This window comes from Boleophthalmus pectinirostris, unplaced genomic scaffold (assembly GCF_026225935.1).
Source record: "Boleophthalmus pectinirostris isolate CB_2022bp ecotype Guang Dong unplaced genomic scaffold, ASM2622593v1 HiC_scaffold_18, whole genome shotgun sequence".
Classification (NCBI taxonomy): Eukaryota; Metazoa; Chordata; class Actinopteri; order Gobiiformes; family Gobiidae; genus Boleophthalmus; species Boleophthalmus pectinirostris.
Window position 1 is genome coordinate 45,216,407 of NW_026571133.1, and position 23,721 is coordinate 45,240,127.

Consider the following 23,721-nt stretch of genomic DNA (forward strand, 5'->3'; position numbering starts at 1 on the left):
GTCGTCGTGTCTCCAGTGCACATGTGGGACACTTTTGGGACGTTTAATGTTCACACTGGAGATCACATACAAGTCACATTTAATTGGAAATGTGAACGACCTCACAAAAACATTGGATTTCACCAAAAAAAAAAATCCGAATTGAGCATTAAGCCCTGCAGTCTGAATGTAGCCTAACAATGCTTCAGACAGAGCAGTGCCTACAGTTAGCATTGGATTACCTGTGAATGGGTTTTAAGTAAATATGATTTCCCTGTACCTGTTTCAGCTGTTGGGACGACAGCAGCACAACCGACCACCCCGCACCAGAACGGCAGTGTCACAGCGTCTCCAAGGACCTCCGCCCCTCAGATCTCCACTAAAGCCACCACAGCGCCGACCCGCGGCACAGGGACCAGTCCAAATCCCCACGAGTCCAGAGTCCTGACCCAGTGTCCAGACCACACTGCCCACAGTGACCACAGTTTCTCCACCCGTCTTTCTGACGTTCTCAGTAAGATAATTTTTATAAACAGTGTTAAAGAGAGGCTACTGTCAAACTCCACTTTTTGTAACTTTCTCCCATGTTTAAATGTTGTTTCTTCATCACAAACCTGCCTGAAGAGGTTTTAGACTCCTGGTGATCTATGTGTGTTAACAGTTAATACCCCAGAAAAGTAAAATACCCCCTCTTTAAAAAGGAAATCAATTCATTCAAAATATTGTACTGTATTATCTGTATTTTAATTTACTATTTAAACCAGAAATGTTAATGTTGCACTCTTAAATAATCCAGGCCAGTGGTTCAGTTTTGCAACTTTTATTTTATCCAAGCAGTTCAATACATTGGAGGCACGCAGGGCTACAACACCTGAGCGCAGGCCACACTCCCAACACTGGATGGGCGTGTCTGACCTACTTTTATTGCTGGACCCCCAACTATCATCACCACCCATCTCCTGTCTGCTCTCGATGCTACAGTGTATTTTAATTACATTCAAATTTAATACATTAGCAGTGCATATACTGTAATTGATAAATAATATATCATTTAACATTTCATCCATAATATATAGATGGGCTACATTAACAATCAATCATGATCTAACTCTGACTGTATCATTTCAGATATTATGGGAAATTTGAGATGAAAATAAAAATGCTAAAGAGCCTATATTACACAAAACGAACCATGTCATGTTCTAATGTTGTTCCCTCCTCCAAAACACACCTGGACTTGTGTTCTGTTTTATTCACGTTTGAGTAATTCATTATTATTAGTCTGTCTACATCTCCAAAGCTCAAAATGCTCTGTTCCACCTTGTGATGTCATGAAGCTGTAGTTAAAGGTTGTATAGAGGATTTTCCAAGGAAAGTGAAATACAGCAACTGTTTGTCCTTTTTCAAATGTTACTCATGCATGCTACTTCCTCATTACGTTAGAAATCATGTTTGTTTACAGCCGCTGTGCGTTCACAGTCGCTGAACAAATGCTGTTGAAGTTTCCTGTCCAGAAGTCATTTAGCGACCAACGTTTCAGTCTTTAGAGCCTTCGTCTGCTTCAGTCGCTCCATCGCTGGAAGGAATCTCCAAGAATCACCTCAGTTTGGCCTCGCTCTTTTTCCGCTTCTCTTCTTCTTTCAGCGACCTCAAAAACAGACTTTCTTTTGCGGGTAACCCTGAATTCACACCAGGAGCATTAGAAGCACATAACTTCAGCAGAGTTTACACCAGAGACACAGAGCTGCTCCTGCGACTCCAGCCTCTGTGGATTCTCATGTTTAAACACTAAACTTTTTATATTGTTTATGTATTCATTGTTGACTGTGTTGGGAAGGTGACTTTTAAAATGTAATCCCCTACAGATTACAGATTACATACCCCAAAATGTAGTTTGTAACATAACCCATTAAGTTACTTAAGGTGAGTAACATAATCTGAATACTTTGGATTAGTTGATTTGATTTGCTGTAGAGAAGCAAAGATGAGGAAATCTTCACATAAGATGTTTTGTCTGATAAAAGAAAATAAAAAGCCCAGACTTTACTGAACCAAATTAAAAATATTACTGATAGAAGAAGAAGAGGAGACACTGTCTACACAGCATGATTTAGTCCTGTTAAATCCTGTTTGAGACATAGTTTAGATCTGGTTTAGACCTGGTTTAGACCAGGTTTAGACCTGGTTTAGACCAGGTTTAGACCAGAATTAGACCTGGTTTGGACCTGGGTTTAGACCTGGTTTGGACCTAGTTTAGTGTCTGGCAATGAGTGGAATTGCCAAAAAAGAAAAAAAAAGGGATATAGCCCAAAATGTGAAAACAGGAAAATACCTCTGTGTAATCCATTTATTAAACAGTAACTGTAACTGAATACAGTTACTCAAAATTTGTACTCTGATTACATAACTCTGGTACATGTAATCTGTTACTCCCCATCACTGATTGTTGATTGGATGAATTCTGTTTTAAATCACAAAACAAAAGTTGACAAAAGAGACAATGATGTTTTGTAGCAATAATGATAATCTGTTTTGCTCAAATCTCTCCATTTCACTTTGGTCATTGCTCCTCGTGCCTTTTCCTTCATGAGTTGTTCTTGTAAAGTTTCTGTCTGATGTCGTAAAGTATTTTATATTTATCCTCCACGGCTGTAAACTTTCTGTGTCCATCATGAGTCGTTCCCTGAGCTCCTGATGCGACGCTCGGTGTTTACACGACTAGTGGTTTTGCTGAACGTATTTTGTAAGAGCATCAGAAGTTTATTTTGACACCGTGTGATTATTTCCTGTCTTTCCCCTGATAAAACCTGGAGACGCTCTGACGCTGCAAAATTAGAACTCCAACCTAATTTAGTGTAGCTTAATGACTGCCGTTGGACGCGCGTACGACACTGCTGCTGTAAACTGTTCAAGCGGTTAAAATGGAAAACCAAACCTGCGTGTGTGCTGCTCGTCTGTTGTACTGCTGTGCTTACACTGTTACTGCTTTGGTGTAAATTGGGGGTCGTAGATTCTTTTCTGCCACTGCAACAAACTCTGTGCTACCTGCAAAGAAGCTGCAGTTTGAAAAAGCCGCCAAGAACCACTGTATAGTCGAGTTTCAGCTGACGTCATTGTTATTAAAAGCCTGCGTTGCATGCTGGGAAATATTTTGGTCAGAGGCAAGAAACAGGATAGTGGTCAAACACAGTGCGTAAACTCGCGTATTTATCCCCGATAATGGTAAATTCCTGCTGCATTATCAGATGCACAAAAAGAAACACGGAAGAAGGAAAATGTCTTTTTCGTATTCTGAGTGAAAAGAACCACTAACGGTGAATTAAACGACTTTCAAACATCCACAGAGCAAACGTAGAAGATCCTAACAAACCGTGGACTCCAACAAGTTCAACAACACATCCAGACTCTTGGAGGTTTTCATCTTTTCTGCTGTGAATGGCCCAGGAGTTTCCACCAAGTCATTGTGGATGTCGCCCAAGTGAATATTTGTCCAGGTAGTTGGCGATTCAGACCAGAAATTTGGTTTGGTCCACCTTTTGTCGGGGTTGAAAAGGGTGATTTGTCGTCTGTCGATGCTTATGACCAATTTCTGGTCAAATGGTCTTGGGTCCTCTGCCGTTAGAGTGGATAAATAACCAGGATCAATACCCTTTACGTGCTTTCTCACTCCGTCCGTCATGTTGAATTAGTGTTTCTTGCCGCCGACCAAAATAATTCCCAGCATGCAACGCACGCTTTTGTCAACAATGAAACCTGCCTATTGGTCGAGTCAACGGCGTCTTACGTAAGTGGAATTCATGAGAGGCACAAGTAAACCATGTAATCCCAGCGCACCGCAGAGTCAGTTAGGTTTTGTTTGGTTTTGGCACATTCATTGACAATTTGAAACTAAAAAAAATCCTTCATACAACCTTTAACTGCTATTTTGAGCCTCAATTGACCTCCATTTCCTGTAATACCACTTAATCACATCAGAAAGAGGAACACAGTGTTTTCAGTTTGAGGGAAAAAAAAGTAAAAAATGTGTGTGTTAAATGTGTGCGAATGAAACAAAACATAACTCCAGGTCTGGTTGTGATGAGGAAACTACATTATAACATAGATTTAAAAACAAAACAAAACAGTGTAATGTGGGTCTTTCAAGAGTTTTTACTGTTGTGTCATGTTCTATGTTCTATATGTTGAGAGGAAAAGGAAAATAAGTGCAAAGCTTCAGCCTAAACCCCTTCAATCTGTGGAATAACTGAAGTGTTGTTTGTCGTTTTGTGTGACTAACTTTATTCCTTGACTGTGTGTGTTTGTTTTACAGTACTGGCTGAACAGTGGTGTTCAGGTAGGACTTTCTCTTGTCGTAGATCTATTATTGAACTTCCCTTTATGTTCCTCTTCCTGTGACTCTGCTCCTATTGTCCTCTTCCTTCCTCTCCGCTCCACCTTAAAAAACAGCGCCGCCTTAAACCCCGCTCCACCCACATACACTGCTTTTTATAGAGCCTTTAAAGTGCCTGTGACAAGCTGGACGACTCATTTGACCAAAACACTGCTTAGATCATTACATTTAAGATTTAAGATGGTACATGTAATCTGTTACTCCCCAACACTGCTCACCATGATGCATTTAAAAGCATTTTTCACAACTCTCAGACCAGAGCGGAGTTTTGCAGTCACTGTAAAACAACAACTAGCATGCTAACGTGCAATAAAAGCTTTATGATTACATGCTGACAGTTCACAGAGGACTTATTCTGACCTCAGGAGCTGCTTATACAAGACATCTGTACTACGACACATTTAGCTCAAATACATGGAGGAAAATTGAGTATAGGCTGTTTAAAGGTGAAAAGGTTTAGTCCTGGTTTAGTCCTGGTTTAGTCCTTCTTTAGTCCTGGTTTAGTCCTTGTTTAGACCTGGTTTAGACCTGGTTTAGTCCTTGTTTAGACCTGGTTTAGACCTGGTTTAGTCCTGGTTTAGTCCTGGTTTAGACCTGGTTTAGACCTGGTTTAGTCCTGGTTTAGTCCTGGTTTAGTCCTTGTTTAGTCCTGGTTTAGTCCTTGTTTAGACCTGGTTTAGACCTGGTTTAGTCCTTGTTTAGACCTGGTTTATATCTGGTTTAGTCCTGGTTTAGACCTGGTTTAGTCCTGGTTTAGACCTGGTTTAGATCTGGTTTAGTCCTGGTTTAGACCTGGTTTAGTCCTGGTTTACCTGGTTTAGACCTGGTTTAGACCTGGTTTAGTCCTGGTTTAGACCTGGTTTAGTCCTGGTTTAGTTTTGGTTTAGTCCTGGTTTTGTCCTGGTTTAGTCCTGCTTTAGTCCTGGTTTAGTCCTTGTTTAAACCTGGTTTAGTCCTGCTTTAGTCCTGGTTTAGTCCTGGTTTAGTGCTTGTTTAAACCTGGTTTAGTCTTGGTTTAGTCCTGGTTTAGTCCTGGTTTAGTCCTGGTTTAGTCCTGGTTTAGTCCTGGTCTTCTCTGTCAGGAGAAACTAAAGTCACATGATGTTTTCACAACAGCTTCAGGAAGTGCAGTTGTTATTCAAGCCCAAAGGCGAGAGTGTTTCAGGTGAAAAGACTTTACACCAGAAAATTCACGTGACGAGTTTGTGGAGCTGATGCCAAACAAATAAGGAGAAGAAGAAACATTTGTGGATCAGAAGTTTGGAGATTTGTTTAAAAACAGTGAATCTCCCGTAAAGTTCTACAGACCCCACCCTCTATGACGTCATTCTATAGATTTATTTAAACGTCCTGTGTCACGCAAAACTGATTCATGTCAACGTTTAATCATGTTCTAATAGGGCTGTCGCAGTAACCGCAAAAATGAACCACCGCAGTACTAAACGATTACACATGACCAACATGACCCAACCCAGAGTCCTGCACGGGTCCATTTTTAGAGACGCGCACCTGCCCGGAACCGTTAAGTGCGGCCGTCACCTGATCACACTTTACGGACACTCTGCTCCATGTGCTCGTGCTCAGGGTTCTCTCTCTTAAGTGTGCGGGTACCTGACCTGGTGCAGGACTCTGACCTGACCTGGTGCAGGACCACACACTATACACACTACACACACTATACACACTATACACACTACACACACACTACTACACACTACACACACACTACACACACTACACACACACACACACACACACTACACACACTATACACACACTACACACACTACACACTACACACTACACACTACACACACTATACACACACACACTACACACACTACACACACACTACACACACTACACACACTACACACACTACACACACTATACACACTATACACACTACACACACTACACACACACTATACACACTACACACACACTACACACTCTACACACACACTACACACACTACACACTACACACACACTATACACACACTACACACACACACACTACACACACACACACTACACACACTACACACACACTACACACACTATACACACTACACACTACACACACTACACACACTACACACACTATACACACTACACACACACTACACACACTATACACACACTACACACACTATACACACTATACACACTACACACACACTACACACACTACTACACACACTATACACACTATACACACTACACACACACTACACACACTACACACACTATACACACTACACACACACACTATACACACACTATACACACTATACACACTATACACACTATACACACTACACACACACTACACACACTATACACACTATACACACTACACACACACTACACACACTACACACACTATACACACACTACACACACTATACACACTACACACACACTACACACACTACTACACACACTACTACACACACACTACACACACACACACTACACACACTATACACACTATACACACACTACACACACTACACACTACACACTACACACACACTACACACACTACTACACACTACTACACACACTACACACACTATACACACACTACACACTACACACTAACACACTACACACACACACACACACTACACACACACACACTATACACACTATACACACTACACACACACTACACACACTATACACACTACACACACTACACACACATACACACTATACACACACACTACACACACACTACACACACTACACACACACACTATACACACTACACACACTACACACACTACACACACTATACACACTACACACCACTACACACACACTACACACACACACTACACACACTACACTACACACACTACACAACACACACACACACACACACTACACACACTACACACACATTACACACACTACACACACTATACACACTACACACACACTATACACACACTACACACACTATACACACTACTACACACACTATACACACACACTACACACACTACACACTACATACACACTACACACACTATTACACACACTACACACACACACACTACACACACTACACACACACTACACACACATACACACACACACACTACACACACACTACACACACACACTACACATACTACACACAACACACACACTATACACACTACACATACAACACACACTACACACACACTACACACACACACTACACATACTACACACAACACACACACTACACACACTATACACACTACACACACACTACACACACTACTTTAATGAGGGCCGTGGCAGTTTAGTTGTGATGATCTGGTTCAGATCTGGAGACAGGTCCAGGTGCTTCCCCGGGTCCTGGAGGGCTCCTTTAGGAAGACCTGGGTCTGGCCCTCGTCGCCATGGAAACAGAACCAGGAAGTACAGGGTCTGCGTTCTCTAAAGGGGAGGGGCTTCCTGTGTTTGAGCCGCTTCCTGTGTTCCCAGCCCTCCTCAGCTCCTCTCACTGCAAAAAAAGATTCTGGACTCCAACTCAGAATCTATTTTTGACTGCTCCTGTTTTACATTTCAGATTATTATTATTATTTTTTTTTTTTCAGATGATTTCTTATTGTTTTTGAGTAAAATGTGACAGATATATTGTAAAAGCAGCTCTTGAGGTCAAAATCAGTCCGCTGTGTACTGTCTCAATCTAAAAGCAGTTTATTGTCAGATAATCAGGAAGTGCACTTTTTATATAATTCTGATTTAGGGTGACCATGTTTACCATCTGTCCAGGGACTACAGGTGAAAAAGCCTCTCTAACTAATTCTAGTACATTTACAGAAATGCTGATTAATGTACACTGTCCCTGTTAAATAAACCAAATAGATTAAATTAAGTACGTGTTAGCATGCTAGTTGTTGTTAACTGTAATAATAATAATAATAATAAATACATTCAATATACCATTTTCACTCAAAGACACTTAAACGTGTCTAATGTGCATTTAATCAACAATAAAGAGTTTTAGTTGCTCAAAAATCCACCTCCACAGATCTGACCTGTAACTTGGCCTGGTGGCACCTGCTTGTCTCCATGGCAATAACTTTAAAGCCATAATAGGGAACATTCTATAACAAGTAACATGTATTGTACTGTATAAAAAAGTGAAGTAAGTGAGTGTGACGTCACCCACTGCGTTCAGCTCCAGTCAAATGAAGCTCATCGAGGCCTTAGGTTACAGGAGTGAATTTGGTACAGATTAGGAACCGGAATTAATTTAGGAACAAAAAAGCAAAATGAAAACAGCAGGTTTATATCGTGTTTTTCTCAAAGACACTTTACAGATCATTATTCATTCACCCCAGATCCACTGGTGTAAACTATTATTGTAGCCACAGCTGCCCTGGGACAGACTGACAGAAGCACGGCTGCCACTCTGCACCATCAGGCCCTCCCACCACCACCAACAACACTCTCACACACACTCACACACACACCACTTCATACTACGCAATGTGGGTGAAGTGCCTTGCCTACGGACACAATGACTGGCGCCCCCCTGTGGCACCTGATTTTCCCAGCAGAGTCTTGCACCGGGCCGGAGGGTACCCACAAATGGGCGGGTTTTAACGTTTTGGAATTTTATGGGGGGTATGCAGATAGTGATTACACACAAATTAACATGTACGACAAACATCCAAGATATCCGTTGCCCTGAAAACAAGTTCCATTTCCCATCTATTCCTGGAACGATGGACCAGACTGAGAGAAACTTTAGTGTTTTTATTACATCGGTCGAGGTGATTGGTTCAGTGGCTGCTTCCCTGGTTTAGACCTGAATAAGTCCTGTCTTAGACCCGGTTTGGTCCTGGTTCAGTCCTGCTTTAGTGCTTGTGTAGTCCTGGTGTAGTCCAGGTTTAGTCCTGGTGTAGTCCAGGTTTAGTCCTGGTGTAGTTTTGGTCCAGTCCTGGTGTAGTCTTGGTCCAGTCCTGGTATAGTCTTGGTTTAGTCCTGGTGTAGTCCTGGTCCAGTCCTGGTTTAGTCCTTGTTTAGTCCTGGTGTAGTCCTGGTTTAGTGCTGGTGTAGTCCTGGTTTAGTCCTGGTCCAGTCCTGGTGTAGTCCTGGTTTAGTTCTGGTTTAGTCCTGGTTTAATCCTGGTTTAGTTCTGGTTTAATCCTGGTTTAGTCCTGGACTATTGGGCTGTCACATTAATAGGTTGACCTCGATTTATCTCGGGCGGGTAAAGGGTGCAGTGTTAACGGGTCAGGGCGGGTACGGTTTCAACTTTGATATAATCACGGGTTAACGGACGGGTGCCGGTCTCCAGAGATGGACCCATGCAGGACTGTGCCCAGCGGTCTCAGATCCAAGTCCTGACCCGGCCCGGCCCTGCTGAGCTCGGACGGGATCAGGCTTCGAGAAGGACGTGTGGCCACATGTAGAGCAGGTTAATACCAATATTTAAGACCAAAATGACGAGGTTCACAGCAGCAGGTACAGAGAGGCCACAGTATTTCAATCAAAAGTGAATGGGAGCCAGAGCTGATGGAGCTGAATCGCGCCCATGCTCACTTCCTGTTTGGAACGTGACGGTTAGCGGGTAAGACGTATCGTTTCTATTTTCTGATCTCAGACAGAAGTGAAAAATGTTTATAAACTCATCATGGTGACTAAAGAGGACGCTCTGAATGCACAAGGGAAGTGAGGAAGAACATCATTCACCCACAGGAAGTGGTCACTGCAGGGCTGACCTTCACTTCCTGTCCGAGCGGGGAGGAACAATGGCCGTGTCCAGATTCTGTTCACTCACCTCCTCCTCCTGTTTCCTCGATCCCTCCTCTGTGAATCATGTCCACTGAAGAGAAACAGCCAATCAGAAGCCAGAAGAATGCTCCTGTCTGCTCCTGTCAGCTCCTGTCTGCTCCTGTCAGCTCCTGTCTGCTCCTGTCAGCTCCTGTCTGCTCCTGTCAGCTCCTGTCTGCTCCTGTCAGTCTGCCTGCTCCTGCTCCTGTCTGCTCCTGTCTGCTCCTGTCTGCTCCTGTCTGCTCCTGTCTGCTCCTGTCTGCTCTTGTGTGCCCCATGTTCTTGTATGTTCTCATCTGGTTGTGGTTGTGGTTCTGGTTGTGGTTGTGGTTTGGTTCTGGTTCTGGTTGTGGTTCTGGTTGTGGTTCTGGTTGTGGTTCTGGTTGTGGTTGTGGTTCTGGTTGTGGTTCTGGTTGTGGTTGTGGTTCTGGTTGTGGTTCTGGTTGTGGTTGTGGTTCTGGTTCTGGTTCTGGTTGTGGTTCTGGTTGTGGTTGTGGTTCTGGTTGTGGTTCTGGTTCTGGTTGTGGTTGTGGTTGTGGTTCTGTGGTTCTGGTTGTGGTTCTGGTTGTGGTCTGGTTTGGTTCTGGTTGTGGTTCTGGTTGTGGTTCTGGTTGTGGTTGTGGTTCTGGTTCTGGTTGTGGTTCTGGTTCTGGTTCTGGTTCTGGTTGTGGTTGTGGTTGTGGTTCTGGTTGTGGTTGTGGTTGTGGTTGTGGTTCTGGTTGTGTTGTGGTTGTGGTTGTGGTTCTGGTTGTGGTTCTGTTGTGGTTGTGGTTCTGGTTGTGGTTCTGTTTGTGTTTGTGGTTCTGGTTGTGGTTCTGGTTGTGGTTGTGGTTCTGGTTGTGGTTGTTCTGGTTGTGGTTCTGGTTGTGGTTCTGGTTGTGGTTGTGGTTCTGGTTGTGGTTCTGGTTGTGGTTTCTGGTTGTGTTGTGGTTGTGGTTCTTGGGTGGTTCTGGTTGTGGTTCTGGTTGTGGTTCTGTTTGTGATTGTGGTTGTGGTTCTGGTTGTGGTTCTGGTTGTGGTTTCTGGTTTGTGTTCTGTTTGTGTTGTGGTTGTGGTTCTGGTGTGGTTCTGGTTGTGGTTCTGGTTGTGGTTCTGGTTCTGTTTGTGATTGTGTTGTTGGTTCTGGTTGTGGTTTTGTGGTTGTGGTTTGTGGTTCTGGTTGTGGTTGTGGTTGTGGTTCTGGTTGTGGTTCTGGTTGTGGTTCTGGTTGTGGTTCTGGTTCTGGTTGTGGTTCTGGTTGTGGTTGTGGTTGTGGTTCTGGTTGTGGTTGTGGTTCTGGTTGTGATTGTGGTTGTGGTTGTGGTTCTGGTTGTGGTTCTGTTTGTGATTGTGGTTGTGGTTCTGGTTGTGGTTCTGTTTGTGATTGTGGTTGTGGTTCTGGTTGTGGTTCTGGTTGTGGTTCTGGTTGTGGTTCTGTTTGTGATTGTGGTTGTGGTTCTGGTTGTGGTTCTGGTTGTGGTTCTGGTTGTGATTGTGGTTGTGGTTCTGCTCAGCCCGGGGTGGACAAGGACCTGGTGGCGATGTGCCAACAGCTCATGACGAATTACGAGGACGGGAAATGCAACCTCACGTTCACTGAGTCCAACGGCCAGAAGAAGTTCACCTCGGCAGAGATCTCAGGCAAAGGTACAAACACACAACGTGATCAAAACAGTGAGTGACGCGGCGACTGATCCACGTGTCCCTTTATGATGGAAGCTTCTTTTTTCACTACAACCTGTTATTTCATCTGCTGCTGTAGTTGTGTCTGTAAGAAAAGCTACAGGACCAGAAATACACATGAAAACATACATATATAACATCCATAAAACATGTTTCATTTAGGGCCTTAGCTACAAAAGTGCAAAATATCAAGTCTGTAAGTAAACAAAAAAATCTCCTTATTGCCTCAAAACAAAACAAAAAAATTGCAGTGGCCCCATGACTTTCCTGGTGTCAGGTCCAGGACACAGAGCCACATCACTTTCTGCATTTCCATGGCTGCCATGTCTTCTTTTTTTTTTTTTTTTTTTGGTCATCATTATTACAAGGCTGCATCTATAATGCTATTTTGACCTTTCATGGACAATTTGAAACAAACAAATAAACAAAAAAATTAGGAGAATAAAGTCATAATTTTACAAGAATTTAGGCTCCTCGGAACGTGTGAATGAGGCTGGTGCCCTGCGGAGAATCTGGAGGAGAAGAATCTGTGTATCATTTGTTCATTTGACTGAACCAGGACTAAACCAGGTCCAGAACCAAACCAGAACTAAGACCAGGATTGAGACCAGAACTAGACTGGGACCAGACAAGGACTGAAAACGGTTTTGTCCTGGTTTAGTCCTGGTTTAAGTCATGGAAATGGGAAACGGCGTTTCCATGACTTAAAATGCGATGCAGAACTATTGCAGCACATACAGACTGCCAGGACTGAACCAGGACTCAACCAGGACTCAACCAGGACTCAACCAGGACTCAACCAGGACTCAACCAGGACTCAACCAGGACTCAACCAGGACTCAACCAGGACTCAACCAGAACTCAACCAGGACTGAACCAGGACTCGACCAGAACTCAACCAGGACTGAACCAGGACTCGACCAGAACTCAACCAGGACTGAACCAGGAATGAATCAGGACTAAACCGTTTTCAGTCCTGGTCTGGTCCCGGTCTCAGTCCTGGTCTAATCCCAGTATCACAGTCTGGTCCTGGCCTCAGTCCCAGTCTCAGTCCTGGTCCTGGTCTCAATCCTGGTCTCAGTTCTGGTCTGATCCCAGTCTCAGTCCTTGTCTGGTCCTGGTCTAAGTCCTGGTCTCAGTCCCGGTCTGGTCTAGGACCTGGTTTAGTCCTGGTTAAATCTGGAGGTGCAAATGAAGAAAATAGTAGTTTTTTTTATGATGAAAAACGAATGAAGGAATGACACAGGGATGGAGAAGGTTCTTCTGCCGCATTTTTCACTTTGACTTTGATTTTATTACGACTTTATTCTCGTAATATTGTAACTTTATTCTCATAATATTACGACTTTATTTTGACTTTGACTTTATTCTTGTAATATTATGACTTTATTCTCGTAAATTACGACTTTTCCTGGCTTCGACTTTATTCTCGTAATATTACAACTTTAGTGTTGAAATATTATGACTTTATTCTCGTAGCGCCAGCATCATTTTTTTTTTGAATCTGAGTCTTATACTCCGTCGTAGGAAACAGTCACTGCAGCCGTGTAAATACAATGAAATCATTCAGTTTCACTGTTCAATCTTTTAGACAGTGTTTGCTGCTGTGTGCATTGTGTCACCATGGTAACCGCTGAACATTCCACCAAAGAGATACATGTAGAACACCCCCAGCGAGATTTCCCTGCAAAGTATCGATCTATTATATCTGCTCTAGAGAGTTAAATGATCCAAAAATCTTTTGATGAGAACATGTGTGATGAGTTCAGTTCCAGCCTGTAAACCAGAGTCTGGACTGGACCACACGGTTTGGTGTTGTGGACATTTTAGCATCAAAATTATTTGTGCTGCTTCTTGAAGTTGAAGCTTGTGCAAAATTTATTTTCAAAGATGTTTCACATTTTTCACTAAACTCACAAATCTCCCACATGTTTGTGTTTCCTCCAGTGAAGCCCACCATCATCAACCAAGTGTCTGAAGACATACACTCCCAGGTCAGCTCTCTCTCTCTCTCTATCTCTATCTCTCTCTATCTCTCTCTGTCACTCACTCTCTCTCTCTGTATCTCTCTCTCTGTATATCTCTCTCTCTCTCTCTCTCTCTATCTCTATCTCTATCTGTCACTCACTCTCTCTCTCTGTATCTCTCTCTCTTATATATATATATATATGTGTATATATATATATATATATATATATATATATATATATATATATATATATATATATATATATATATATATATATATATATATATATAAAAATGTGTTTCTCACCTTCCACGGTGGTTGGTCTCTCACCCTCATTGAGCTCGGGTCGTCTACCAGAGGCCTGGGAGCTTGTGAGTTCTGCGCAGTATCTTTGCTGTTCCCAGTACTGCACTTTTCTGGACTGAGATGTTCCGTTGTTTTTCCCGGTATCTGTTGTAGCCACTCTTCCAGTTTGGGGGTTACAGCCCCGAGTGTCCGATCACCACAGGCACCACTGATGCCTTTACTTTCCAGGCTCTCTCCAGCTCTTCCTTGAGCCCCTGGTATTTCTCTAGTTTCTCGTGTTCCTTTTTCCTGATATTACCATCGCTTGGTATTGTGATGTTCCACCACCACGGCTCTGCTCTGTTTCTTATCAACCACCACTATGTCTGGTTGGTTCATCACCATCCTGTCAGTCTGTATCTGGAAGTCCCACAGGATCTTGGCTCGGTCATTCTCCACAACCTTTGGAGGTGTTTTCCACCTTGATCCTGGGGTTTCCAGCCCGTACTCTGCACAGATGTTTCTGTACACTATGCCCGCCACTTGGTTATGTCGCTCCATGTTTGCTTTCCCTGCCAGCATCTTACACCCTGCAGTTCTGTGCTGGACTGTCTCAGGAGCCTCTTTGCACAGTCTACACCGTGGGTCTTGTCTGGTGTGGTAGATCTGGGCCTCTATTGCTCGAGTGCCCAGGGCCTGCTCCTGAGCAGCCAGGATCAGTGCCTCTGTGTGTCCTTCAGACCAGCCCTCTCAAGCCATTGGTAGGATTTCTTGATATCAGCCACTTCAGTTATATATATATATATATATATATATATATATATATATATATATATATATATATATATATATATATATATATGTGTCACTCACTATCTCTCTCTCTATCTCTCTCTCTGTCTCTCTCTCTCTGTATCTCTCTCTTCCATTTCTCTGTCTCTCCCTCTCTCCTCTGAACAGTCTGTTTCTTGTCGTTTATTTTCTTGTGTGTTGTTTGTTTGCAGAAGTCGCATTATAAAATGACCCTGATGATCATTTTGGGCACGTGTCTCCCTCTGGTGGTCATGCTCGTGGTCTTCGTCTTGTGTGTGTCCCACCGCTGCAAGCCCTACAGCGAGACCCAGGTAAGACCAGGACAAAACCAGGACAAAACCAGGACCAAACCAGGACTAAACCAGGACTAAACCAGGACTAAACCAGGACTAAACCAGGTCTAAACCAGGACTAAACCAGGACTAAACCAAGACTGGACCAGGTCTAAACCAGGACTAAACCAGGACTAAACCAGGACTGGACCAGGTCTAAACCAGGACTAAACCAGGTCTAAACCAGGACTAAACCAGGTCTAAACCAGGTCTAAACCAGGTCTAAACCAGGTCTAAACCAGGACTAAACCAGGTCTAAACCAGGACTAAACCAGGTCTAAACCAGGACTAAACCAGGACTAAACCAGGTCTAAACCAGGTCTAAACCAGGACTAAACCAAGACTAAACCAGGACTAAACCAGGACTAAACCAGGACTAAACCTGGTCTAAACCTGGTCTAAACCAGGTCTAAACCAGGACTAAACCAGGACTAAACCAGGACTAAACCAGGACTAAACCAGGACTAAACCAGGACTAAACCTGGTCTAAACCAGGACTAAACCAGGACTAAACCAGGACTGGACCAGGTCTAAACCAGGACTAAACCAGGACTGGACCAGGTCTAAACCAGGTCTAAACCAGGACTAAACCAGGTCTAAACCAGGACTAAACCAGGACTGAACCAGGTCTAAACCAGGTCTAAACCAGGTCTAAACCAGGACTAAACCAGGTCTAAACCAGGACTAAACCAGGTCTAAACCAGGACTAAACCAGGACTGGACCAGGACTAAACCAGGTCTAAACCAGGACTAAACCAGGACTAAACCAGGACTAAACCAGGTCTAAACCAGGTCTAAACCAGGACTAAACCAGGACTAAACCAGGACTAAACCAGGTCTAAACCAGGACTAAACCAGGACTAAACCAGGACTGGACCAGGTCTAAACCAGGACTAAACCAGGACTAAACCAGGACTAAACCAGGTCTAAACCAGGACTAAACCAGGACTAAACCAGGACTAAACCAGGAAACCAGGTCTAAACCAGGTCTAAACCAGGTCTAAACCAGGACTAAACCAGGTCTAAACCAGGCTAAACCAGGTCTAAACCAGGACTAAACCAGGACTAAACCTGGTCTAAACCAGGACTAAACCAGACTAAACCAAGACTAAACCAGGACTAAACCAGGACTAAACCAGGACTAAACCTGGTCTAAACCTGGTCTAAACCAGGTCTAAACCAGGTCTAAACCAGGACTAAACCAAGACTAAACCAGGACTAAACCAGGACTAAACCAGGACTAAACCTGGTCTAAACCTGGTCTAAACCAGGACTAAACCAGGACTAAACCAGGACTGGACCAGGTCTAAACCAGGTCTAAACCAGGTCTAAACCAGGACTAAACCAGGTCTAAACCAGGACTAAACCAGGTCTAAACCAGGACTAAACCAGGACTAAACCAGGTCTAAACCAGGTCTAAACCAGGACTAAACCAGGACTAAACCAGGTCTAAACCAGGTCTAAACCAGGACTAAACCAAGACTAAACCAGGACTAAACCAGGACTAAACCAGGACTAAACCAGGACTAAACCTGGTCTAAACCAGGACTAAACCAGGACTAAACCAGGTCTAAACCCGGACTAAACATGGTCTAAACCAGGACTAAACCAGGACTAACCCTGGTCTAAACCAGGACTAAACCAGAACTAAACCAGGTCTAAACTAGGACCAAACCGGGGCAAAAAATTTGTCTAATTACCCGTCCCCTCTGCCCCCAGCGGCCCCTGACGGACGAGCTGCAGGCGGTGGAAAACGGTTACCATGACAACCCGACTCTGGAGGTGATGGAGGTGCAGGGGGTGGAGCCGGAGAAGAAGATGGCGTTGAACCTGAACGGCGAGTTTAACGACAGCTGGATCGTTCCCATGGACAACTTGCTGAAGGACGACGGCCCGGACGAGGAGGACACACACCTGTGAGGGCGGGGCCGGGCGCACACTGATGATGTCAGCGCCGCACACGGACGAGCTCACCGTCCAGGAGGAGTGACATCATCAGCGTGAGACTCGCACTGCAAACAATGAAAAACTACAAGAGTTTAAATGAGAACAACACTTTCTGAACAAAGTCATTACATAGCCCTGGTTCAGGAAGTACATTTCCCGTTCATTTTCCACATGGACTTTCTAAAATATTGTATATTCAAGGTTTAAAAGCTCAGGGATAATCTGCTCTCTGGTATAAACCGCTAAATCATTCAAATATTTGGCTGAAGTTCTTATGAGCCTTTTGGCTCAAAACAACCACACTGTACTGGAGCAAAGCAGTCAGTCCATCAGTCAGTGAAGTACGTCTGTTGGCGTCGCCATGTTTGTTTTGGTTTGTTTGGACGCTTTACCTTTGACGTGATTAGTCCACTCGCACCTGGGTGGATTTGAACCTCACGGGGGGGCGCTCTCCAAGATGGACTCTCATGAGTTTGTGACACCAACATGTGAGAGTCCATCTTGGAGGTTAAGATGAAACATTACATTGCTTTAATAAAGCTTCACTGGTCAAACCCTTTAGTAAGATGGATCTGAATTCAGATCATTTAAGCTCATTTAAACTCTTGTGTTCATGTTTTTTGGTGCATCTGTGGAGTCGACGTCAGGACTCACTGGTGAATCAGCAGAAAGGACAGAATGGACTTCCATCAGGACTTCCATCAGGACTCACAGTGCCTTCAGAATAAACCTAATTTTCATCAAAGGGACTTAGGCATTTGATAAATGTATAAATTATTCATTACAAATAGATTTTGTTTGTCCCAAAAACTTACAGATCAGCGCCTTATCTGTGAACTGTTCATTTTGGTGTTTCTCTGTGGAGCGCCCCCTCATGCCAGTTGTGAAGCCTTGGCCTGAGTGTGTGTGGCTCATGTGAAGCCTGTTATGTTTGAGAGTTCAGCTGTTGGGCTGATGTAGACGATAGACAGAGAAGGGTCTGAACCCCAGTGTTTTAGAAACAGTCAAAGCTTTAAACTTCTTTAAACGGAGGATTCTGAAAAATGGACATTTGGAGCTTTCTATCATGTTATAACGTCTCCTCATCAAAAACACATCTGAAGAGGTCTTAGAGTCATCCATGCATGTTTGAGTCATCTAGTGATCTCTCCTGGGACCCTCCTTACGGTTAGCAGTACTAGTCTGTATGAGGCTCCGCCCACAGCCTTACATCCCCCATGCCCCACTCGACAATCCTCCATAAATAAACAAAAACGTGACACACTGTCGACAGTGGTGTCACAAACCTGATGTGACGTGCAGGAGTTTCATTAGCAGGATCCACACTGAGTGTGTTGTGATAGTGCTCTGAAGGGGGAGTGTTTAGCACGAGCAGCATAATTATTTCACATTTTGATGACTTTAAACCACAATATTGATCTAAAAGGCCATTTCACACATTTTCACGTTGATGTTTTTATTTTTGAGAAATTACTTCACTTTCTGTTTGACTTGAGATCTAAATAACAAACAGTGAGTGCAGAGCTGTGGGCGGAGATAGGGGGTAGGTGAAAACTGAATTTTTTTGAATGCTCAAGCCTCAAATGCAGAACAAAACAAGATTACTCAAACATACTCCTATATGATAATGAAGAGAGTAAACCACCAGAACACGACTGACAGCTCTGAAAAGTCGATTTTGCAGATGATGTCTTTTTAAAGGGGCCGTGTTACACTATTTTCTGATCTATGTTCTAATGTTCCTCCTCCAAAACACACCTGGAGTTGTGTTTGTTTCATTCATACATGTTGGATTAACAACTACATTGCCAAAGCTCTAAATTCTCTGTTCCACCTTGTGATGTCATGAAGTGGTGGTATTTAAATGAACAGCTCTTTTTACCTTTAGTTCAGTAGAGATTGGCAACTCCAGAGCTGAAATGATCCAAATGATTCTAGTGACGCTGTGGGGAGTTTAAAAACACAATGGAGCACTTCCTGTTTTACCACATGACATCACAAGGTGGAACAGAGTGTTTTCGGTTTTGAGAGAAGAAAATAGTGTGACATTTGCCCTTTAAGACAAACCTCCTTTTCTTACTAACATATTTATTCAAAAGACAAAACTGTTTTTGTGGTTTGAAACTGAGAACACTGGACCGCCTGGTAACATCACTGGAGTTTTAAACCAGATGCCCTCCCTGATGCAACCAGCTACATTTCTGTGACCAAACAGGGCGATGCAGGGGGAGTTTCTACCTGCTGGGGCGGGATTGGAACCTGTAACCCTCTGGTCACTGGGCAAATGAGTAGTGGAGTCCCATTGCTCTGGACTGTGCAGAGCCCCACATGGGAAGAAATAAGAACACAGATAAAGCAGCCATTTAAATTATGTTTGTTTATAGATGTTATTTTTGTCGTGAACACTGGTGGAGTTTGTTTGACTTTTATTTTTTAATGTTGAAAATATCGAGGACTCAGAATCAAAGTGAAAAAGTGACATTCTGGCTGAAAAAATTATTCAAAACTATTCAAAATTTGAGTCAAGTTCTATTAAAAACTATAGATTGTTTATATAAATGGACATCACGATTCGCTCTTATAACTGCCGCCTCGATGAGCTTCACTTGACTGGAGCTGAACACTCACTCAAAAAGATAGAAACACAAAAAAGAAATGTAGTTTTTAAGTCAGGATGGTATACACGTTACACTGTCGACACATTTATAACACGTATAATGAAAAACACGTTCAAATTTGTAAATTATTCAGTAGTGTCATAGTACTTGAAACGTATCCACGCTGGCGCCACCTAGTGCCTCCGCTCAATTTCATTTCTGTCCAGCGATTAGGTCAGGAATCAAGTGGAAGTGCGAGTTTGGGCACCAGCCAATCAGTGAAGAGTCAGACATTCTGTGTTGGCAACAATTCCCGAGATCGAAGATTTAAAGCTGGAATAAAGAGAAAATGAATGAATGAATGAAAGAGAATTTTTTCAAGGGGAAAGTTATTGTCCTACTTCCTACGGGATTTGGGAAAAGTTGAACATACCAGTTAGACCCGTTAGCGGTGCATTCCATACATCACAACCACATAGCAGCAGCCAGTTAAATGAAAAAAAGTTCCCACATTCCGTCGAGTGAACGAATTCTAATGCTGCCAGGTCAGACTGACGAATCAGGCTACTTGAACCCGGCCTCGAGACTGCTTTTTTACGGTCTTGGTCTTGTCTCCGACTCAAGGTCATTTGGACTCACTCTTATTTCGGTCTTGAAGGCTCTTGGACTCGGTCTTGTCTTGGTCTTGAAGGCTCTCGGTCTTGTCTCGGTCTTGAAGGCTCTCAGTCTCAGTCTTGTCTCGGTCTTGAAGAATCTCGGTCTCGGTCTTGTCTCGGTCTTGAAGCCTTTCAGTCTCGGTCTTGATGGAGGTTGGACTCGGTCTTGTCTCAGTCTTGATGGAGGTTGGTCTTGGTCTTGCCTCGGTCTTGAAGGCTCTTGGTCTTGGTCTTGCCTCGGACTCGAGGTCTGACACTGGATGAGTGTGATCATATTTCATTATGGCTGGTAAATGAAAACCAATAAGAGAATGTCACTGTAAAAGTTATGAACTTGAAAAAACCTACTTTGAAACTTTGAAGGTGTTTTCTAAAAAGTACCAGTGGAAGTTCTCTTAAAGAATTGGTGAGGATCCAAAAAAGGAGTGCTTAAGTCTGTTTCAGTGCAGTGCAGTTTGCTCGGCTTATTTTAAGCCTAAATAAACATTAATCAGATCAAATGGAGATAGATTTACTGATATCTCGACTCTCAGAGGTCTTGGTCTTGTCCTGGTCTCTGGACTCTGTGGTCTTGTCCTGGTCTTGGTCTCGTTTAGTGCCAGTCTTGACTACAACACTGTTATTCAGTTTGGTACCAAATATGCTTTATTCACGCTTACCGGAAAACGCTGGAAACATGCGGATGACGACTTCCGGTGTAGTTAAACAGATAAAACCCTGGATTCAGCAGCAGCGTCTTCACAACCTGCCAAAGCTTTACATGAGGGACGAGACTCTAATCAGATCTTTAACATCATTTACAGACAACTGATTGGAACTGTTGACCTGCCAAACATAAGGGAACACTATAATGACGTCTTTTTTGACAAATTATAATCCATAAATTAATCGGCAATTTGCAAAAGGAAAAAAGAAAGAAAATTGGGCCCAAAGGAAGTCGTCATCTGCATGTTTCCAAACGTTTTCCAGTTTTGTGACGTAAGCGTGAAGTATTTCTGGTAATGAGTTCAAATACATTTAAGTTTTAACACATTTTAACAAGAAAAAGTTATTACCACTCATTCTAAATCTGCAGGGTTTGTGCGTTAAAAGTGTGAATGGAACAAAACACAACTCCAGCGTTTAACCCTTTTAAATCAATAGTATAAAAAACAAGAAACTTTTTTTTTTACCCTTTATTTTGTTTAGAAATAATCCTTTAAACTACTACTAAAAGAATGGTTATCGCAGCCTTACACAGACACACTTCCCGCATTAAAATGGGACTTTGCTTTAAACAATTCTCTCAAATTTGTGAAAATGTTTGTAATGTTTTGTAATAGTTTCAGCCCAAAATGTCACTTGTTTATTTTGACACTCAGCCCTGAAGTGTCCACTGGATCACACCCAGACTTCCCTTTATTTTAAACCACTCTTGTGTATTTACTGTCACTATGATCTGAGCACGTTTAAGAGTTTGTGTTTTTGAGAATCACTTTTGTGTGTTTTTTTGTCCAAATGTTGTTGTTGCCGTACGTGTGGTATTTATAACGTTTGCTCCGCAGCGAACAGCAGGGGTCTGACACACTGGAAACTGTAAAAACTTTTATTATTTGCAAATAAATGGAATAAAAAGTGTCGTTAAGTGTCATAAAAGAAGTCATAAATGTAAAACACATAAGCGGCAGTGGACGGGAGGCAGGAGCTCCGCTGGGACAGAGCTCTGATCTGATCTGAACGTCGCCTTCTGCGTAAACGTGTCGGTAGAGCCGACAAATCCACACAAACAAGACTGGAGGTTTGACCCTGTGTGAAGTCGGCCCCATCAAACACAAACCTGCACAAAAACTGTCCTTTGAGCAGCAAAAAGTTTTGTTTGTGCTGCTTTAGTTTTGGAGATTTTAAAGATTCTTTTATATTATTTTTTTTATTATTTATTTGTTTATGTATTTCATCCATCCATATTCTTCCGCTTATCCAGGGTCGGGTCGCGGGGGCATCAGTCTAAGCAGGGACTCCCAGACTTCCTCCACCCCAGACACTTCCTCCAGCTCCTCCAGGGGGAACCCAATGCCTTCACAGACCAGCCCAGAGACACAGTCCCTCCAGCGTGTCCTGGGTCTCCCTCCTTTTTCATTCATAAAGTATAAAAAGACATCAACAGTGTCACAACATCAAACACACAAGAAATGAGTGAAAAGGAGCAGAAAGAAGAAGAGTCGTCTTCTGTTCTCTGCTCCTTTTCCCTTTTCCAGACAAAACATCAACACTGATAGTGAGGAGAAAATTCAGTTTGTCGACTGGACAAAGGTTAGTTTGGTTGAAGACGTCCACTTAAAAGTCTCGGGTCACTCATTTGAGGACAGCGAGGTACAGATTTTAGCCAGAGGAAAAAATTGGTTTGAGAGGAAAGTGAAAGAAACCATTTTTGTTAAGAAAGAGAATCCATCTTTAAACAGAAATGGACTCAGACACCATCTGTCTCCTATTTACACGTCCATCCTCAAACCTAAACCAGAACAAACAAGAAAACAACAGCAGTAGATCTGGCTACAAGTTGTAGTCAGGTCAGGTCCAGAGGTGTGGAAGCTCCATTATGGACATGAATTGTTCTGTTAATTAGACCCCACACCCTGTACAGGTCAATAGACCCAACTAACCAACAGAAACTGTAAACAAGTGTGTGTTAGTTTCAGTGATTTAGCTCCTCCTGCAGATATAAGGAAGTGTCCACCAGTTTGTGTCCATACCTGCTTGTCAAAGCCTGATCCCATCAGATCTGAGAAGCTCAGCAGGGCCCGGCCTGGTCAGGACTTGGATGGAGACACTGGGAAAATCAGGAGCCACAGGAGGCGCCAGTCACAAAAACTGCCGTTGTGTCCTTGGGCAAGACACTTTGCCTAGTATGAAAGTGATGTGTGTGTGTGATGGTGGTGGTCGGAGGGGCTGATGGCACAGATTGGCAGCCTCACTTCCGTCAGTCTGCCCCAGGGCAGCTGTGGCTACAATAGTAGTTTACCATCACCAGGAGTGGAGAAAAAGAATAATGAATCTATATAAATGCTTTGTAAAGTGTCTTTGTGACATATATCGTGAAAAGCACTATATAAATAAAGACTTATTTACTTACCAGCGTCTGAGCAGAAGTGAAGAAGCAGCTTGGATGAGCTGCAAAACATCTTCAACCAAACTAACTTTTGTCCAGTCGACAAACTGAATTTTCTCCTGGACATGGATTGTACCTGGACGACTGAGGGATTCTTCACATCAACACTGATAGTTACTTTAAAACATTTCAGATTCATACATTTCAGTCCAGG

The 23,721-nt window shown here is 43.1% G+C and overlaps 1 protein-coding gene across 1 annotated transcript; it reads left to right on the forward strand.

The window, feature by feature from the left end:
- The first annotated feature begins 434 nt into the window (after window positions 1-434).
- Window positions 435-22,036, forward strand: podxl (podocalyxin-like). The gene is made up of 6 exons (XM_055153911.1): window positions 435-493; window positions 4,289-4,312; window positions 11,655-11,787; window positions 13,771-13,817; window positions 15,082-15,201; window positions 16,942-22,036. The coding sequence occupies exons 3-6, from the start codon at window positions 11,682-11,684 to the stop codon at window positions 17,140-17,142; spliced, it is 474 nt and encodes a 157-aa protein (XP_055009886.1). The 5' UTR covers window positions 435-493; window positions 4,289-4,312; window positions 11,655-11,681; the 3' UTR covers window positions 17,143-22,036.
- Window positions 22,037-23,721: the final 1,685 nt, after the last annotated feature.